The following is an 18,219-nucleotide window of genomic DNA, read 5'->3' as shown; positions in this document are numbered from 1 at the left end:
ATGATCTTTCCTTACGGATGTAAAATTAAATGACAAAAAAGATTATGTAAATCGAAAGTATTTATAGATTTTCACGCGTTACATATTAACTGTTAACGATAAAATAAAACTTATTTATTCCTCGTTCGTCGCGGAGGTAACCGTTTTCTTTTTACGGATCTCATAAACCACGTGAGAAAATGCGGAAAGATTAATCATGAGCGAATGGCGTCCCTCTCTGACCAAAAAGAAACATTCGGTTTATAGTCGATTTTCTTTATACGAGCGCCTGGCTGGTGGTCCGGTCTAGGACATACCGCACTCGCGAGAGTAGAGACCTCGGTATGTATCGGTCGATGAGGCCCTCGGTGCAGACTCGGGGTCCGGCATTGACCTTCCTGCGCCGGCCAGCGAGAGGGGCCGTAGGTGCTGTCTTCTCAAGGACCATCGAGGATCGTCGTCGTGTGCAGTACCGATGCTGGAAGCCCATTAAGGCATCCCGAGACATCCCGTCCCGACTATCGTCGCAAATCATAGGTTTAATGGAACGATAAATTTGTATTCATGCCGCGTGCCGATCCACCCCCGCGAAACCCCGCTCTCGCCATCAAATCGTGTCCGTGTGTGCCACGGATGTCGTGAAAAAGAGGAGCGAAAGGTTGTACCGTGGCGCAATGAGGACTTTCCGACGAGATGATGCGCGCACCATAGAATCCGAATAATTGATAGGTGCCAGCGTTTCTTGCCAGCACCTCCGTCGTGGATGCTGTCGAATACAGCGCAAAAGAAAGAACAGAGGAGCTACACACTAATACAAACACGTGAAAAATAAAATAGAAGCTCTCACCGACACAAATGCTTCTATCTCTGTTTTACATAGCTTACGTAACATTTTATGTAAGTCTTTCGTACTAAAATTTTATTACCTCACAACCCTCAATAGTAGAATCGTACCAGCTATAAAAATTAAAGTTGTTAAATATTTATTAATCTTGTACGAGTACATCTCTAATTTCAAAGATATATATTTTTCTCTCTTTCTGTCTCTTTTTTCTTACGTTAATAATAAATATTATATTTTTGAATATTTTTTTATGTTAATATAAAAAGAATTTGTTAATATCTTCGATTTTGTCTCGATTTTTCTTATATAATATTATTTATTTAAAGTTAATTCATCAGTTATTAGCATTTTTATAGCGACAACTGTTTTGTAATTATACAAATAATACATGAAAAATAATTAAAAAGCTAATTATATATTATGCTCGAAATTATATTCAATACATTATAACAAGAGTTTTATATTTTTTATTATGGTTTCTATTTTTTTGATAAATGTTCACAGCATGAAACAACGGATTATACGCGGGTAACGATAGACTTATAATTTTCCACAAGCACGAATTATAAATATTCATGTCCGAGAAATTATTCGCGACGTTGTCCTGTGAGACCTATGCCCTTCATCGTTAGGTAAATTGCTTTGCTTGTTCGTGCATGTGATAAAATGGAATATATATAATGTATCCAGTATATCAAAAAGATGAGAGATAGTTACTTTTTCTCTCTTTCTCTCTCTCTCTCTCTCTCTTCCTAGCTACCTTAGAAAAACAGTTAATTAAACTTGTAGCATCTTGGAGAAGATGTTACAAATTCATCATGTTCCACTGGTTCTATAAATTTCGTAAACTTTATTAATAACTTTAAATAATTATTTGGTACTATATATGTATAAATAAACGTAAAAATAAATATTTTTACATCAGGAAGGAGATACAGAATAAATACAACGACATGCCAATCTAAGTTTTAAGTATAAACCGAATTTACAAATTTACAATATTAAACATATCGCCGTTAAAAAATTTTTTTTTTTTTTTAATTAACTTGTAATTATATCTTTATACATATTACAGATGGCCAGTATAGAGGTATCTCTGTCGACGACTCCGAGGCGGAAAAAAGGCGGCAGTGTTTCCGGAGGCGTTACCTCCCCCGCTCATCGGAATAGAGATCATTATAAAGAATTGGACGCTCTCCGAGTCGCTCTGCGCGACAAAGAAAACATCATACAGACGTAAGTAATTGCTTGATTACACATCCTTGAGACATACGGTCGGCATTGAGAGAGAAAGATCGGCGGTATAGCAATTGATCACGTCCTATTCCTTTATTATAATGATCGCGCGCAGAAATAATAAATGGCCAAGGAGCGGACTTTATATCCTTTAAAGAGAAACGTAAGAACCGGACTTTTCTAAATAAATACCATCGTAATTAAAAAAAAAAACAAATTCCTCTTTTTAGAGATAGTAAATCTTTCAGAATTGATTTGTCGGAGCAATTTCTTCGCTTTCTGCATAGGTAAATTGCTAGCATATCGCTCGTCTTAAGAAATAAAAGAATTGCAGAGAAAAATATTGTATGTCATTAATATTTTTCTTATTAAAACTTTTTTAAATTTCTCTCTTTCTACAAATTATTTCATATCGTTCGATATGTGCTAATGAGAGACGATTTTTTATTTTTTTTTGTACAGTAATACTAACGACAAATTTTTTGAAAAGAAGATTTTATTTGAAAATTTGACAGAAGAAACTGTTATTAAAACATAAAAAATGCGATACAAGCAAAGTATCCTATATATAATACACAATAATGGTAAAAATATTAAAAACACTTTATGCTCTACTTTTTTTAACTAAAGCTTATGATCTATTGTTAAAAATAATATATCAATTTTATAGATAGTGAATCTACCAAAATAAAAAGCTTCATCAAAGATCTATCAAAATCTCAATGTATATTTCTAAGATCAGAGTGCAGACAATAGGAAGCACAAAAGTATTTTCTTTCTTCGGCACGATTCATGCCTTTTGTTATTTTTCAGGCTCAAGGGCCAGCTCTGCAACACGCTGAGCAATAGACTGGCATTACGCAATGGCGCGCCACCCTTGACCGAGGCCGACAGGAAAGCGGCCGAGGAACGGCTTCAAAGGTTGCGACGGGACGCCGACAATAAGCGACTGGCTATTAAGAACCTGAAGCTGGCGCTCGAACGTCTCGACATTACAGAGTAAGGATGAAATCAAGATTTTAACCGCGCGCGGCTTACTCAATCTCATTATCGCAAATTACGATTACCGATATCACGATGCGCAAACCTATGCTATAAACTATAAACACACGGCAATATAGACAAAACTATATGTATTGTCTTTGTACGATAATACAGATAAAGCCAATTTGTTCACTTAATTATGGTAATATACTTTAATTGGATATTATTATATTGTATAAAATGCTAATAATTTGTTCGATTATAGAGTAAATCATTGATACACTGAATAATTAATTTAGTCAAGCAATACATGAAAAAGTGATTATTAATTTATCAAATTTATATCTATAATTATATATACGCTAATAACTTGATTAGTAAACATAATTAGATGCTAAGGATTACGAAAACTTAATAAAGATAGGGAAGTAAAGAAAAAAACAAATTATTCGCTAAATAAAATAATTAAGTTAATATATATATAAATATAATAATAAGTTTAATAAGTTACGATTGTTAAGTGAAAATAATAATTTATGCACATATACACACGAAAATTTAAAATGTTATTAATTTTGACATATAAATAATTGAAAAAAAAAAATGTATAATGGAAGTTGCCGGATATATTTTATTTATGAAACAAAATTCATTATCAATGTAAAGAATAAATAATAGTCTTCGATATTAGACGATACAGTCTTGAAACTGTATCAGAAGTATTAATTTCAACATCCCATAAAAATTATTTATTAATAGAATCAGTTATCTTTTAACAAAAAATTATTAAATCTATTTTTAATTTAAAAAATACACGATTGCAAAGAACAAAATATTTAAATGAATGAATATGATTAAAATTATATTTTGTCTTTTCTCTCTCACATTAGTTTTTATAATCTAAATACTTTAAATGTGTATGTATGCAATTTTTTTCACAGTAATATCGATGTTCGAATACAACAAGCGGAATTGGAATACAGACTAGGTCGCGAGGAACTCGAGCTGCTGACTCTTCACGAGGAGAGCAGAGCTCTTCAAACTGCTTTGGAATTGGCCGAAACTCAAGAAAAGCAAAAGAACGATACAATATTCAGGTATATATTTTCTATATTTTTATTTTTATTTATTTTTTAATTAAGATTTCTCATAATGCTATGCAACTTTTTTTTTGGCGTTACATAAACTCAACAAAACAATAAGAAACTTTTATCTGCCCTATTTACTCACAAAGACAAACAAGAACTGATTAACGTTATAAGATAAGAATATTTTTCAGCATATCAATTTATATTATGATACGATATATTTCAAATTATTTTTCTTAATAAAAATTTAATTAGAATTATTCATCTTTTCACCAGGAGAGTGTGCTTTTGTCATTAAATTTTAATAATTAAAATATACGACTGTGTATATATTAAGACTTTATACATTATTTATTTCATAATATTATTTCTTTATATATTATTTGAAGTTAATTTAAATTTAATAAAATTAGAAAAGATTACTATAGAAAATCAGATTATATGAGATATCTTTTACATTATTTTCAACAAGAGGCATAAATTTACATCAATCACTTTGCTTGCAGCTGCATATCCGGTTCGACGCAAGTTACGATCCATGCGGTAGAAGTCAGCGCGGATCCGAAAAGTCCTCGTTTTGGGGCCGGGCCAAGAGACGATGCGATCGGCCTCTACGTCGACTGGGCCGTAGAGGATTCCGGTCTTTGCAAGGGAGACAGGTTTGTATTGTTATACCGCACGGAATTCGCGAGTCATCGAATAAACATCGTGTTTCCTCCGGTATACAAGACGATCTGATGTAAAACATGTGCGAATTTTTCGTTTCTCGTGCGCACATTCGACTCACGTAAGAATATTCTTTCCGCGATTGTCCATTTGTCTTATCCTGTTTGCTGCATTATAAACAACATATACGGTACATTTCTCAAGATCAAAATCGAATTTCAGAAGCATATGTTTTGACAGATACAGGAATGATCTATTTTACGATAATTTATTTCTTTAATTTGTAATTATAGAGTTAGTTTCAAATATCTCATTTTAATCTTTAACTTATCTGGTGTGATTTATTAAACCTCTTAATACTCTTATTTTCAATGCACATTCAAATAACGATGTTTAAAATACATTTGCATAGTACTATAAAATTATTCTGTAAAAATCATCTTTCTTAAATAACATTATTTAGTTTTGTAAGAATTTTTAAGAATACTTCTCCAACAGAAATATTTCAAAGCATTTTTGTCTATAAATTATATAGTATTTAACCATAGTTCTCTATACTGAGCAATATAAGCAAAATTTTATTCCATTAGACCAATTAATAATAAAAACATAAAATAAAAGTTAAATTTTTAAAAGCTTTAAAAAAAAACAGAATCCATTATATGACAACAGAAATATTTCAAAGCATTTTTGTCTATAAATTATATAGTATTTAACCATAGTTCTCTATACTGAGCAATATAAGCAAAATTTTATTCCATTAGACCAATTAATAATAAAAACATAAAATAAAAGTTAAATTTTTAAAAGCTTTAAAAAAAAAACAGAATCCATTATATGAACTACAAAAATCATCTCTTTCTATCAGAATACATATGCTTCTGAAGTTTAATTTAAAGCTTAAAATCAATCCACGTATCGACAGCATCACCAATAAAACTTTCCAAACATATAAAACTGTGAGCGAAATTGTAAATCGAATGTCGACCGTTTTGTTTTATTGTTCTCCTCCTCAGGAAGATTTACGACAACGCGAATAGGATATTTTTCCGCGCTCCTGTGAAAGGATCGCGGTGCACGTAACTACGGGAGCGAAATAACCATTCCATTCGCACTCTTTAATTACCGTCTAACAGGAGTAAAAAAAACAAGCGTTTCTGTCGACATCCGTCGTAACAATTAACGTGTCGCTCTCGAAGTTTATGCTTCGGAACGGCATGTCGCTTCTCGATGAAGCTGCTACTGTCAAATTTCGTAATTGCGATATATCGCAATTCGGAATTCCCAATTTGCAAATTTGCAATTAAACTAAAAATTACATAAGTATTTTCCGTAGAAATTATCCATGCATTACGAATTGATACAAAATTTTTAAAAGGCAGAATTATCTTTGGAAATTGGAATTCGAGAAACTCTGTTAATTCGAACATAGTTCTATAAGCTCCGAAACAATGCAGGAAGGGTGCCGGAGGAATCATAGTGTGTTTGTGCGACGGTGGTAGTACTACGTAACGTGCGCGGCTATCGGGGAAGAACAATAAGGCAATCTTGACATTCGGTTCCCAACGAGTCGCTGTAGCGTGAAGCGTCACCGGAAGTTCGCCGTGTGCCCTCACTAATTGCACCCGCGACTTCACATGACCCCACCTTCCACTATTTTACTCAGTATATTCACTCAAGAAGATTCACTATACCGGGCACGACCAGGGCGTTCCAGATCTGCTTATACGTAGATCTTTTAAAAATGCGCATGGAAATTAATGGGTTGTTGAACTTTTTGGTTCAGAGCGTTTGATTTGAGAGGCGGAGTTGATTTTCGGACAAGCTAATTTAAAATTTTATTAAAATCGACTCAAAATTTGTAACACAAAATAAAATTTGATTTTGTTATTTATTTCCATACGTAAGACTCGCGAAAAATCTTTTATTTTTGATCGTTTATATAACTCAGAAGCTATAAACAATTTGATTTTTTTATAAGCGATAAATAAATTCCAATTAAAAAACGCTTACAAAATACAAAGTTTTCATTTAAAAAATACACTGTGCTCTAAAAATTTTTTAATATATATTATATAAAACTGCTTGAAGTTTTTAATTTATAAAGCTCGTGCTGCTTCTCACGAAATAACTAACGATAATATGGATTATATGTATACTTTGCTCGGTATAATTTTTTCCAGTTCCCACACATTATTATTTGCTATGCGTCATTAAGCCCAGTTCTGCGCATATAATTTCGTTTTATAATTTGATCATATAGAATGTAAAGTTGTAATCAGATATCACCCAACATTGCGATTGTCCGAGTTCTATTTCGAGAGAAAATAATACTGCAATTAATTAATTTCTCGTATTATATAATATATTATATATATTTAATTATTTTTCATTAAGGGGTAGCCCTCTTTTAACTTCAAAAATAACTCTTCTAACGGTACGCATTTTTTGCAGAATCTTAGAAGTAAATGGAAAACTGGTGGTAGGAGCGGGTAGAAGCGATTTGGCGCGGCTTCTGGCCGTTGCACCTGACGCTGCGCAAATAGTAGTCCTGCGAAAAGGCGAGTCCCTGGCGGCATTGCGCACGTTACGCTCCGATAATCTCAGACTAACGCACAGGATCGGTTATCTCGAGGAACAAGTCAGAGATCTCTTGGCGCCGAGCAGAACCGAAGTCCCCATCGAAGAGCCATCGCCGAATCGTCAAGAGCATGTACAGGTAACTTGCTGGCGTATTCCAGATAGTTTCTGTGAAATTAATCAGCGTAGAAACTTGGAATAAACATCCGTATCAATGAGCGGAAGTTTATTAAATTTTAATTACACTTTGACACCGACATCAAAATTCTATTTTTGTATATTTATTATATAAATTATATTATGTTTATAGAAAGATTTTAAAAAATATCTCACAGGAGAAGAAAAAAACTTGGTAAGTTAATATCATAGCTATAATGAATGGATATATGTAACAATGTTCAGAAAAGATTATATTATTATTATAAATTATAATTAATCAAAAAATATTAAAAAGGTGTAAAAAGATTCCTTTCATTTACCATCTAAAATATATATATATGTCAATTAAATTATAAATACTTTGACAAGCTTGATAAATTTTCTCATAAAATGTTAAGAAAAAAGTCGCCCATTAAGTGAAATTAGTGGCTAATAAGTGTCAAACATAATGATTTCATAAATTAAAATTCTGGATTGCAGGTTTTCCAAAAAGGCCCTCAAGTAACGGCGTTAGTGGCGAATTTACCTGGTCTCAATGTGAGAAGTTGTACGGAACTACGGCAGAGTTTGCCGACTGTCAGAAGTAGACACAGTGATCATTCTAGACGTCTAACAGATTCTAGAAACCAGCGAGAGCTCGATTTTTCGTCCGATGGCGTTTCGAACGGTCATCACAAATCACGAAATAAGCAAAAACATCAAGGATTACAGCTGGCCAGATCAACGGCCAGCCTCGACTGTAAGCAGTCGCTGATGCAGTCGCAGGTGCAACGTCGAAGGTCGCCGCGCGCCGAATCTGCTATAGAGCATTTGCATAAAAGTCGCAAAAGCGTCTCGCAATTGCAGTCTTTAGAGTTTGACTCTGAGCCGACTTACTATCGCTTACAGGTATATTTCGCATCATATATAATGATGTATGTATGTATGTAGCACTTGAAGAGTTCGATACAAAATTCGAGTTTTTTCTTAAAATTTAAAAATTCTTCAAATCGTTATATACAAATAATTGAATCCTGATTCCTAAATGCTAGTAATTGAATCTTGATTCATCTCCTTTCCATTGATACATTCATTTGATAAACAAAAGGATTGATAAAAAGATGTTTAATGTATAAAATATTCAATATAAAATCTTATTTTCACAAGTTTATATGTATATTAGACTGTAGTGGGAAAGTTTTTTCGTTTTTTTTTTTTTACATTAAAAGAGAGAGAGCATATGCGAAAACGAAAGTACTTTTACACCAATCTAGGTATATTTCGCATCATATATAATGATGTATGTATGTATGTAGCACTTGAAGAGTTCGATACAAAATTCGAGTTTTTTCTTAAAATTTAAAAATTCTTCAAATCGTTATATACAAATAATTGAATCCTGATTCCTAAATGCTAGTAATTGAATCTTGATTCATCTCCTTTCCATTGATACATTCATTTGATAAACAAAAGGATTGATAAAAAGATGTTTAATGTATAAAATATTCAATATAAAATCTTATTTTCACAAGTTTATATGTATATTAGACTGTAGTGGGAAAGTTTTTTCGTTTTTTTTTTTTTACATTAAAAGAGAGAGAGCATATGCGAAAAACGAAAGTACTTTTACACCAATCTAATATATAACAGTACCTCATATTCAATGATTCAAATTTTATTTGATACCTATATGGTGTATCTATATGAATAATATCCTCATTTTAGGATTCTCAGTCTCGCGCGTCAGAGAATTCGGAAGCATCGGTAGCATATGCTAGCTCCCAGGAGACGAAGACTCGCCCGGCACCGCCGAAGAAGCCGTTGCGACTCTCCCTGCATCGTGCAGCGAGTCTCCAGTCTGTGGAAAGCGCGCCACCGACCGCATCGCAGCATGACATGGCCCGAAAGCCAACAAAAAGAAACCATCGCGGCGATCCACCGTTGGAGAAGAGCATACCTCGACATCTCGAAGCGAATGGCGGGGATATGAATTCAAACTTGCAAGAATCTCTCGTTAGCCCGCCTCAACCGCCTCCAAGAACACCCTCCAGAGCGGAATCGTGTCAAAGTGCATTACGATGGCCTTCTCCAAAGCCGAGACCGCATTTGACATCCGTACCAATGGAGAAATGGTGCTAAACGCTACGAATCTGCATTTCTCGGACGGATAAAAGAGAAGGAGAGAAGGAGAAAAGAAGAATAAGCGGAAGTGTTCTCTGAAACGATAATTCTGAGGGCATATATCAAATTTATATAATAAATAATGCAGTTACTTTTCTATCACCTCGATATTACGATAATTTGCAAAGTTGATATCAATGATATAGATGAGAATGTACAAAGATATATCTAATGAAACCTTGTGTGATATATGCCATTCCATAGCTTGGAAATGATTATATCACGAAATGGTAACGCATATTGAGATAGACTTCGATTTATGCGCCTGCTTTATTAAATTTGATGACTAGCACATTCTATCGATGTTTATAATCAAGATTAGTTCTAAGTATATGGTAAAACGCGTTTGTACGTTATATTATGATACATTATATCAAGGGCATGTCATGTTGCAAGGATAAAATCTAAGATTGATATCTATGAAGAAAAATTATCTTTTCCTATAAAAAATCTGTTACGTTTATTTTTTTGTAACACAAAATATTTATATCGCCCAAGAAAATGAAAAAAAAAAAACGTAAGACTGAAATCCATAGATTGTGGATAAATCACATTATTACAGCCAGAACCCGGCATTTGGACAAATCTAGTGACAAATAGATTAAACATCTATGAAATGCACATTTGAGATCTCATTGACTTATGTTTTGTATATACATATATTAAAATTTTCAAAAATTCTACTTCAGTCAATCTCTATTGGGCAATATATAAATACAATTTATTATAATTGGTAAATAATATTATTTAATGATCTTAAACATATAGAGAGGATTATAAATTTTTTAATTAATGGAAAGCACTAAAATAAATGCTTGTGATCACTAAAATTAATTTATCATTGGATGTATATCTCAGCAATCTAACATGCATCACGCATGTATCAAACATCACAATCATTACATATCATACATGTGTTTACAATTCTTGTCATCCTTATGGGTTCAATAATGTAATTTAATTATTCAAATTTCCCAAGAAAAGCATATATAGATAATATTTGCTAATATAATTCTGTATATAAAGATGGCAAATAAATCCAATATTGCAATTTTATAATAAAATTAACGTTATAGTAAGATTTATAATGTAATTCTATGATTATATATTGCTCTAAGTGTATAAATGTATAAAGTATTACAGCCTCTAATTTTGAAGTAGAAAAATAGAGAAATGTTTGAGTATGATACCTCTCACAAATATCCTGTATTTGAAAATAATTATTCTGCAACTGCATATTAATAATGAAAAAAAGATTGATTAATGCTGTGTGAAAATGAAATCTTATACAAAGTATGTTAAACGTTTTAACATTAAAATGCATGTTTATGATCTTTATTTTTAGCATCAATACTGTTACAGACTAAGAATGCATATATAGTGGTTTATAAGTTCTTTTTTTACATTTTTGTAAAATAGTAATAAGTTACTGTGCAAAAATAAATTTTCGTTTCTTAAAATTGCTAGTCCTAGCACTACTTATGACAAAGTATTCGAGGAACTATGTGCATCAATATGTTGTACAGTGTTGTATGCAATGTACAACATATTTAGATTGAATATGGACTATAATATACATTCTATTTTGTAAGTATCTAAATAAAACAATGTTTCTAGAGAAATTATTTTGACACAATATTTCCAGAATTGATAAAACTACAAAAAGTAGTTTATATATAATGAAAAAAACGCATAATAAAAATATATAAATGTTTATTAAAAAACAATAGAATATAATCAATTATTTCGATACACATACGCGGCAAAGTTTTGCCACGAGACCGTGTAATTGTAACAAACTATTGATACCTTCTACTATTCCCATATGCGTTATTCCAATTTCCTGTGTATGAATTAACGTTAAAAATATTTTGTTAAAGTTATATGTAAGAATAAAATAACTTTAATCGTTTAAAGAAAAAGATAATGTCATATGCAATTTACCTTGACAAATTTCAACTTCAGTTTTTCATCCATAGCATGATTTTTACAAACTTTGAATACATTACTGATTATATCTTCCGCAGAATATCCCATTTTCCAGAAATGATCCATTACCTAGTAAATATAATTTATAAATGAAATATACACACAAGATATATATCTTGATATATATATTAATTTCTTCAAATGTATATATTTTACCGTGCATGCTTTAGAAATATTTCCTTTTATACAATCATCCAGCATATCTTTGACAATTAAAGGATGAGGTTCATCGCACACTTTAAATACATTCTCGCCATTGACATGATTAAATCCATTATATGTAGATTGTAAATTATTCAAGGCTTGTCTCATGTCCCCTTGGGCTGTAAACACTATTGCTTCCATACCATCATCTGTGTAGGAAATCTACAAATGGTAAAGTAAAAGTAAATAACTTTATAAATCAACTTTAGATCATTTATCATTGTCTGCAATATTTTAGTTACATTTTCTTTTTCGCAAACTTGAAGAACTTTTGCTAAGATTTGGGCATCTGTTAACTTTCCATATCTCAACATGGCACATCGTGATTGTATAGGTTCAATAATCTCCTCTGTGTTATTACATGCAAGAGCAAATCTGGTTGTATGACTATAAATTTCCATTGTACGACGCAATGCCTGCTGCGCGCCATCAGTCATGCTATCCGCTTCGTCCAAAATAATGATTTTATGCTTTCCTTTAGGAAGATTTACCTGCAATGTGCAATTAAAACAATCATAAAAATATCTTTTTTTTTTAATGTATCACACAATATTCTATTCATTACCTTTTTTTGTGCAAACATTTTGATTTTATTCCTAACTACATCTATTCCTCTCTCATTTGAAGCATTTAATTCAAGTACAGCTTCTTTAAATGCTGGTCCCAATAGAATACGTGCCAAACACAAAATTGTAGTAGTTTTGCCGACTCCAGGTGGACCAGCAATAATAATATTTGGAGTATTTCCATGTTGAGCAAAAACAGCTAATCTGGATACAGTGTCTTCATTGCCAACAATGTCGGAGAATACTTGTGGCCGATATTTTTCGATCCTAGATACCAATAAATAATAATGACATAATATTTTAGTATGATCCGAAATATAAAATGGGATTTTTATGTAATCAATTAATATTGTTATAATATTATTATAAACATTGCTATTTCTTTTTGCAATTTTGCAAAAAGTGGTCAATATGTTCTATGTAATTCTCAGTAAGTAATGCTATAAATATTGATAATGCGCATCAATAGCAAGATTATTATACGTTACTCACACACATATTATCTATAAAAATATATATATATATATATATATAAACTAAATATTAATTCTATAAGATTGACAAACAAATTAATATCCGAGGATCTATTATATCCCACGTTTATTACTTTTCTAAATTTAAATGTCTATGTGTTTTGTACAGAGCCATATACAGTTTAGTCAAAGATTAAAGATAACCTAACTTTTCACAGTAATATACAATAATTATTAGAAATAAAACTTTTTTCGTGATAATAAGACATACCATGGTAAATTTTGAGATTTATTGTCTTTTTCTTTAATTTTCGCATCGCTGTTACTTGTAGATGGTAAAATCTCAGTCTCCATAGCTTCGTCAACATCATCCCCTGCCATCTTTAAATTTACGTCGGCTACGCGCGCAAACGTGGGAAAAATTTAAAGCAGTGCAGCCAATGCACGTTATAGGCTGTGGTCAAAAAGATGCTAGAAATGCTTCGAAGCGTTTGATTGACCAATTAGGGCAAAGAGAGTAAAGATTTCTTTATTCTAATTGGTTAATGCAATGCTTCGAAGTATCTCTAGCGTCTTCTCGACCGCAGCCATAATCATGGGACAAGAAAAATAATTGAAAAGAAACTAAACTGAACACAGACACAAGTAACGAATCTGATTGGCTACACTATCATATTGTCGATACAATTTCCGATAAAATTATTAAAAATAAATTAATATAATTAATATAATTATAGAATAGCTATTATAAGCTATTATATAAATCACATAAAACTATTAGAATTATTAATTATTATTAAAACAGAATTATATTATGAAATTATATATAATAAATACTTGACATTTAAATCGATATATTTAACATTTTATAAGCACAACCATAGTATTTATAAATACAAATACTTTCATATATATCTATATATACAATAGAGACAACCATATATATATTAGTTTTTTTTTTTTTTGCAGAAATAAATGAGATTATTATCTAGATAATCATAATATGATAGAAAAGTAAACGTCGATGTGATGTAGCTGCTTTAAATATTATTTTACGCGATTGATTTATCAATATACAGTCTTTAAAATGTACAGTACCATAGTAGATTTTTTAATTAGTGAAAATTTTAGCAAAACAGTCTTTTATATTGAAATAGCTGTAGCTCTGACAGCAGCGCTCAATAAAGGATTTGGATCTGGTTCTTCTGTCAAGATGTTAACTTTGGCCCATTCACGCTGTTTATTACTTTGTCGCAGTGCATCAATAACTGCTTGCACATACAGACCATCTTCAAACGTAGAAGCAGAAAACACTGGCTCTTTAATCCAACCTCTTTTATCTTCCACAGATTGAAAGGCTTCTTTTAATGCCGCGATCATTTTTCGAAGTCCTTTGATATAAGGCCTTGGAATAGAGTCAGCAATTGGCAAAGATATCCCATGTAAATCTTCTGTATCACGATACAAGATCTCCTCTTGTCCATTGCGACATCCATATAAATCTCCGCCACGCACAACCAAATGATTTCCACCACCACATATCAACACTTCTTGGGAAAGCTGACCTTGCAAGTGATTACTCAAAGTAGCTGTTACTAAGGTACCGCTGCTTAACTCCATTTGAAAACTACAGAAATCCGGCGATGTGATGTGCCTGATTCCATTAATGTATTTGGTTGTTTGAGTAAATGTTCTGACAACAGCATGCACTTTTGAAGCTCGTTGACCCATTAAATGAAAGATCAAATCAATAACATGACTGCCCACTAACGCCAAGATTCCTCCACCCATTGTATCATCACATAGCCAATCATATCCTTAAAAAATTGTACAAATATGTTTGGTTAAAATAAATGTTATTTCAGTATATAATTTATGTAAAAATATTTTTCTCTGATTCAGCAAATACATAAAAAATATAAAGAAAATATTCTGTAACTGAAATATTATTTAAATTATATCTTTGAGCTATATAGAAAAAAATATTTGTTGCAACTATCTTTCAGATAGTTATTTCCAAATTTAAGAGAAGGGAAAAAGAACTATTGATCATTTTTACAAAATATTTTATTTTAAGTTAGTTCAGTTTTGAAATTTTTCATTTTCGATTCTTTCTTTCTTTCATAAAAGCTGCATGATTTTAAAATATTTATAAAATCTACAAATATAAAAACGTAAAAATTTTTATTCTTTTCATACTTACCATTGTGTAATAAACTTCCCATATGTACTCTTACTTCTATAACTGTTACAGGTCCAACCAAATATCCATCTTCTAGTGCCTTTTTCATATGCACAAAGGCAGGCAAAAACCTTAAACTGTGATTAACTATGCTGATCAGCGAGGGATAATACTGCGCAGCTCGTACCATCTTCAAGGCCTCGCTTTGGCTCAAGCCTGCTGGTTTATCGCACACAACATGCTTACCTATACCCAGGGCTTTAACAGCGATTTGTGAATGCAAGCTCGGCGAGCACATGATAAAGATCAGATCTACGTCCTTCCTTAAAAGAACATCGTCTATGCGACTGGTGTGAAACGGTATTTCCAGATCGCTTGCCACTTTCGAAACTTCTGCCAATGTACGACCCCATATAGCTTCAATCCTGAAGCCCTTTTCTCTCAAAAAAGGTATAATGATCCTAACGATACTTCCTGTGCCAAACACTCCAATGCCAGGTAATGTCATTTTGAATGTATGAAAGTGCATATATTTGATGTTTCTCCTTTTTTTCTACAACTCAGATTTAACCTATAGCACAATACAAATAATTACAGTTTCTTTCTCTCTCTGTCTGTCGACGAGTAATAAAGATGTCTTGCTGATAATTTATTTCTAATTTTGCTCGCATATATTCAGCCACTGTGTTCTTTTCATTTTTAAGACTAAAGTCTAACGATCGCATTAGTAAACTGCTATTTATGACATATGTTATGACAGCAGCTAATGGATTTGACCACTGACCACAAAGAATGGAAAAACCTATTCGCGCGCATGATCCAATTCAAAAATAAACATACTTAAGGCTAATTAATACACACACACAGATGTGTATTAATGGGCTCTGTTGGGCACTGTGTTGATTTTTTTAAATACGCTTTTTTATACTTCAGTCATTCCTCTTCTTGCAGAATACAAATATATGTTTGTATATGTGTGTTATATATATATATATATATATTATATATACATACACATATATAATTCTCGTATATAACATTTCATGAATCATTCAGAATCATTGCGCTTATCGTTTTTCGCGATAATCTCGTGTATTCGTATTTATTTATCAATTCTTTATCAATTCTGATAAATATATATGTCTTTTATGTCATATTATTCTCTTCGCATATTATTCTTATCAATCTTAATATATATATAATAAAAAGATAAAATATATAAGTGAGCATGAATCATCGCGTTATTCACGTTTCTCTCATAAAAATCATAAATTTTATCGCACGATAGCAAGTTCTGCATTGTTTTCCCTCCGGATAGACTTGCATAACAGTATACGCATATATATAAATAATCAATGGCACTCTTGATATAATTAAACAATTTTTCTACGTATTATGCAAATTTGTCTAGACAGACAATTGATCATTATCGCGTTATTCTATATGCTGATGAAAAAATCGCTAATATATGGAGAAGAGTGGAATAATAAATAAAACTTGACACTTGAGGTTGTCAGTTTATATGTCTAGGTATATTCTTATATCGATGACACTGTATCATTACATTGATTAACCGAAGCTAACCGAAGCGTACCGAACGTGGCCGAACGTTGACTATCCCGACTATCCCCGCTTTTAATTCGCTCTTCGCCTCGCGCGAGTGTAGTGTGTGCGTGCTCACCGCATCCGGAATCCGAGTTCCTTTGAGTATACTTTCAATTCCTTAAAATATGTAAATAAACGCAGCGGTCAAGCGCTATAAATCGGCGCGGAGTGTTGACCTTCAACTCCTTCCCGCTAATTCGGCTCGTCATCACGATTTTTCCACCGCGATAAAAAATCGCGTATTATTAACCGACGTGAGCGATATGTCGGAGGTACGCAAGAGAACGATCGGCGATGCATCGGCAACGACGCGGGACGTTAGCGACGATCAGGTAATAAATGTAATTCCCTTGTGAGATTCCACGGCATCGAGAATGTTCAATCATTTTATGGTTGTTTATCGTTTTACGCGATTCCGAAGGCTATCGATCTGCGCCGTTGGCGCGTTAGGCGATTATTCGACGATGGGTATTTGACAGCTACCAATACTCATGTAGAATGTGTCCGTACACTATTTTTGAAGCCGCTTTGTGTGCACAGCGCAACGTATATATGTATATGCCGCATATGTCGTGCATAAATTAATGTGTATGTACACATATACGCGCGTGCAAACAAATAACGCATCTTCTGTCACACGAATTTCATTGTCCCCGCTTTTTCCGCTCGATTTGCAAACGTGATGCTTACTCGACACTTTTTAATTAAAAGATATTAAACGTACATTCTCGTCCGTTAAGATGATTTGATATCGTATATATATAATTCCCTTATATATATACATATGATGCAGTTTATAATTTAATGCAGCTCTGAATTATGACATATAATTTTATCTCTGTTTCATATTTTATTCTATATATTTTTTTTAAATTTAACATTAAAGAAATATAACGAATATTTTATGACATCTAAAGAATAACAGTTTACTCATGTGATATATTAATTTATGATAATACACTCTCTTATATATCTTTTATTTATTAAATACTTAGTACTTTTGAATTTTTTATTAATATGTATCATATATTATAAAACAAAGTTAATGCTATATTTACTTTAATTGTTTTTTTTTTTCTAAAGTGGTATTATAATATTTTTGAAACATGTTTTCCTTCAGAAAGAGGATATTGAATCCGAAGATGATGCAAAATTGGAGGTAGAAGAGTTAGGAAAAACTTTGCCTCAAGGAACTGATCATACTCCACATATTTTAAGTTCTGTTCTTTCTGGTCTTCCAGATCGGTAAAATACTATATATAATACTAATATTTATTTATTTCTTATTTACAATAAACTATTTCAATTCTTTATGAATAAATTGTTTTAATGATATTGCTTTCTCTTGCAGTTGGCGAAATTGGATAATTAGAACTATTTTCACTTGGTTTATGATAGCTGGATTTTGTCTTATTATTTATGGAGGTCCATTAGCATTGATGGTTACAGTAAGTTTTCTTTCAAATATTGTACAATTAGGTAAAATACAATAAATCTTTATATA

The 18,219-nt window shown here is 32.0% G+C and overlaps 4 protein-coding genes across 5 annotated transcripts in view; 2 read left to right on the top strand and 2 right to left on the bottom strand.

Annotated features, from left to right (window-relative positions):
• LOC115234336 overlaps positions 1-10,217 on the top strand; it is a 64,457-nt gene extending 54,240 nt beyond the window's left edge. Inside the window, exons 5-12 of one of the 2 annotated variants that reach the window (XM_029805345.1) lie at positions 1,899-2,059; positions 2,873-3,058; positions 3,985-4,140; positions 4,638-4,790; positions 7,252-7,516; positions 7,688-7,729; positions 8,017-8,424; positions 9,241-10,217. In XM_029805345.1, coding sequence (XP_029661205.1) covers positions 1,899-2,059; positions 2,873-3,058; positions 3,985-4,140; positions 4,638-4,790; positions 7,252-7,516; positions 7,688-7,729; positions 8,017-8,424; positions 9,241-9,654 — 1,785 coding nt within the window. In that variant the 3' untranslated portion in view covers positions 9,655-10,217. The remainder of the gene's footprint in view (positions 1-1,898; positions 2,060-2,872; positions 3,059-3,984; positions 4,141-4,637; positions 4,791-7,251; positions 7,517-7,687; positions 7,730-8,016; positions 8,425-9,240) is intronic. The other variant, XM_029805346.1, reaches the window with a different exon arrangement.
• A 784-nt stretch (positions 10,218-11,001) lies between these two features.
• LOC115234338 (replication factor C subunit 2) lies at positions 11,002-13,376 on the bottom strand. The gene is made up of 6 exons (XM_029805351.1): positions 13,200-13,376; positions 12,455-12,722; positions 12,132-12,380; positions 11,842-12,051; positions 11,641-11,754; positions 11,002-11,539 (listed from the first exon to the last, which is right to left on the bottom strand). The coding sequence occupies exons 1-6, from the start codon at positions 13,307-13,309 to the stop codon at positions 11,438-11,440; spliced, it is 1,053 nt and encodes a 350-aa protein (XP_029661211.1). The 5' UTR covers positions 13,310-13,376; the 3' UTR covers positions 11,002-11,437.
• A 503-nt stretch (positions 13,377-13,879) lies between these two features.
• Positions 13,880-16,607, bottom strand: LOC115234254 (glucose-fructose oxidoreductase domain-containing protein 2). Its single transcript, XM_029805123.1, has 3 exons — positions 15,951-16,607; positions 15,132-15,681; positions 13,880-14,745 (listed from the first exon to the last, which is right to left on the bottom strand). Exons 2-3 carry the CDS (start codon positions 15,637-15,639, stop codon positions 14,072-14,074), a joined length of 1,182 nt encoding a protein of 393 aa, XP_029660983.1. The 5' UTR covers positions 15,640-15,681; positions 15,951-16,607; the 3' UTR covers positions 13,880-14,071.
• Positions 16,608-16,759: 152 nt separating this feature from the next.
• The window catches only part of LOC115234251 (phosphatidate cytidylyltransferase, photoreceptor-specific), a 4,191-nt gene continuing 2,731 nt past the window's right edge, over positions 16,760-18,219 (top strand). Inside the window, exons 1-3 of the mRNA XM_029805122.1 lie at positions 16,760-17,047; positions 17,836-17,960; positions 18,067-18,163. Of these exons, the coding sequence (XP_029660982.1) occupies positions 16,979-17,047; positions 17,836-17,960; positions 18,067-18,163 (291 nt within the window). The 5' untranslated portion in view covers positions 16,760-16,978. The remainder of the gene's footprint in view (positions 17,048-17,835; positions 17,961-18,066; positions 18,164-18,219) is intronic.

Source organism: Formica exsecta, unplaced genomic scaffold, assembly GCF_003651465.1.
Source record: "Formica exsecta isolate Colony F162 unplaced genomic scaffold, ASM365146v1 scaffold2, whole genome shotgun sequence".
Taxonomy (NCBI): domain Eukaryota; kingdom Metazoa; phylum Arthropoda; class Insecta; order Hymenoptera; family Formicidae; genus Formica; species Formica exsecta.
This window is presented reverse-complemented; position numbering and strand designations above follow the sequence as displayed.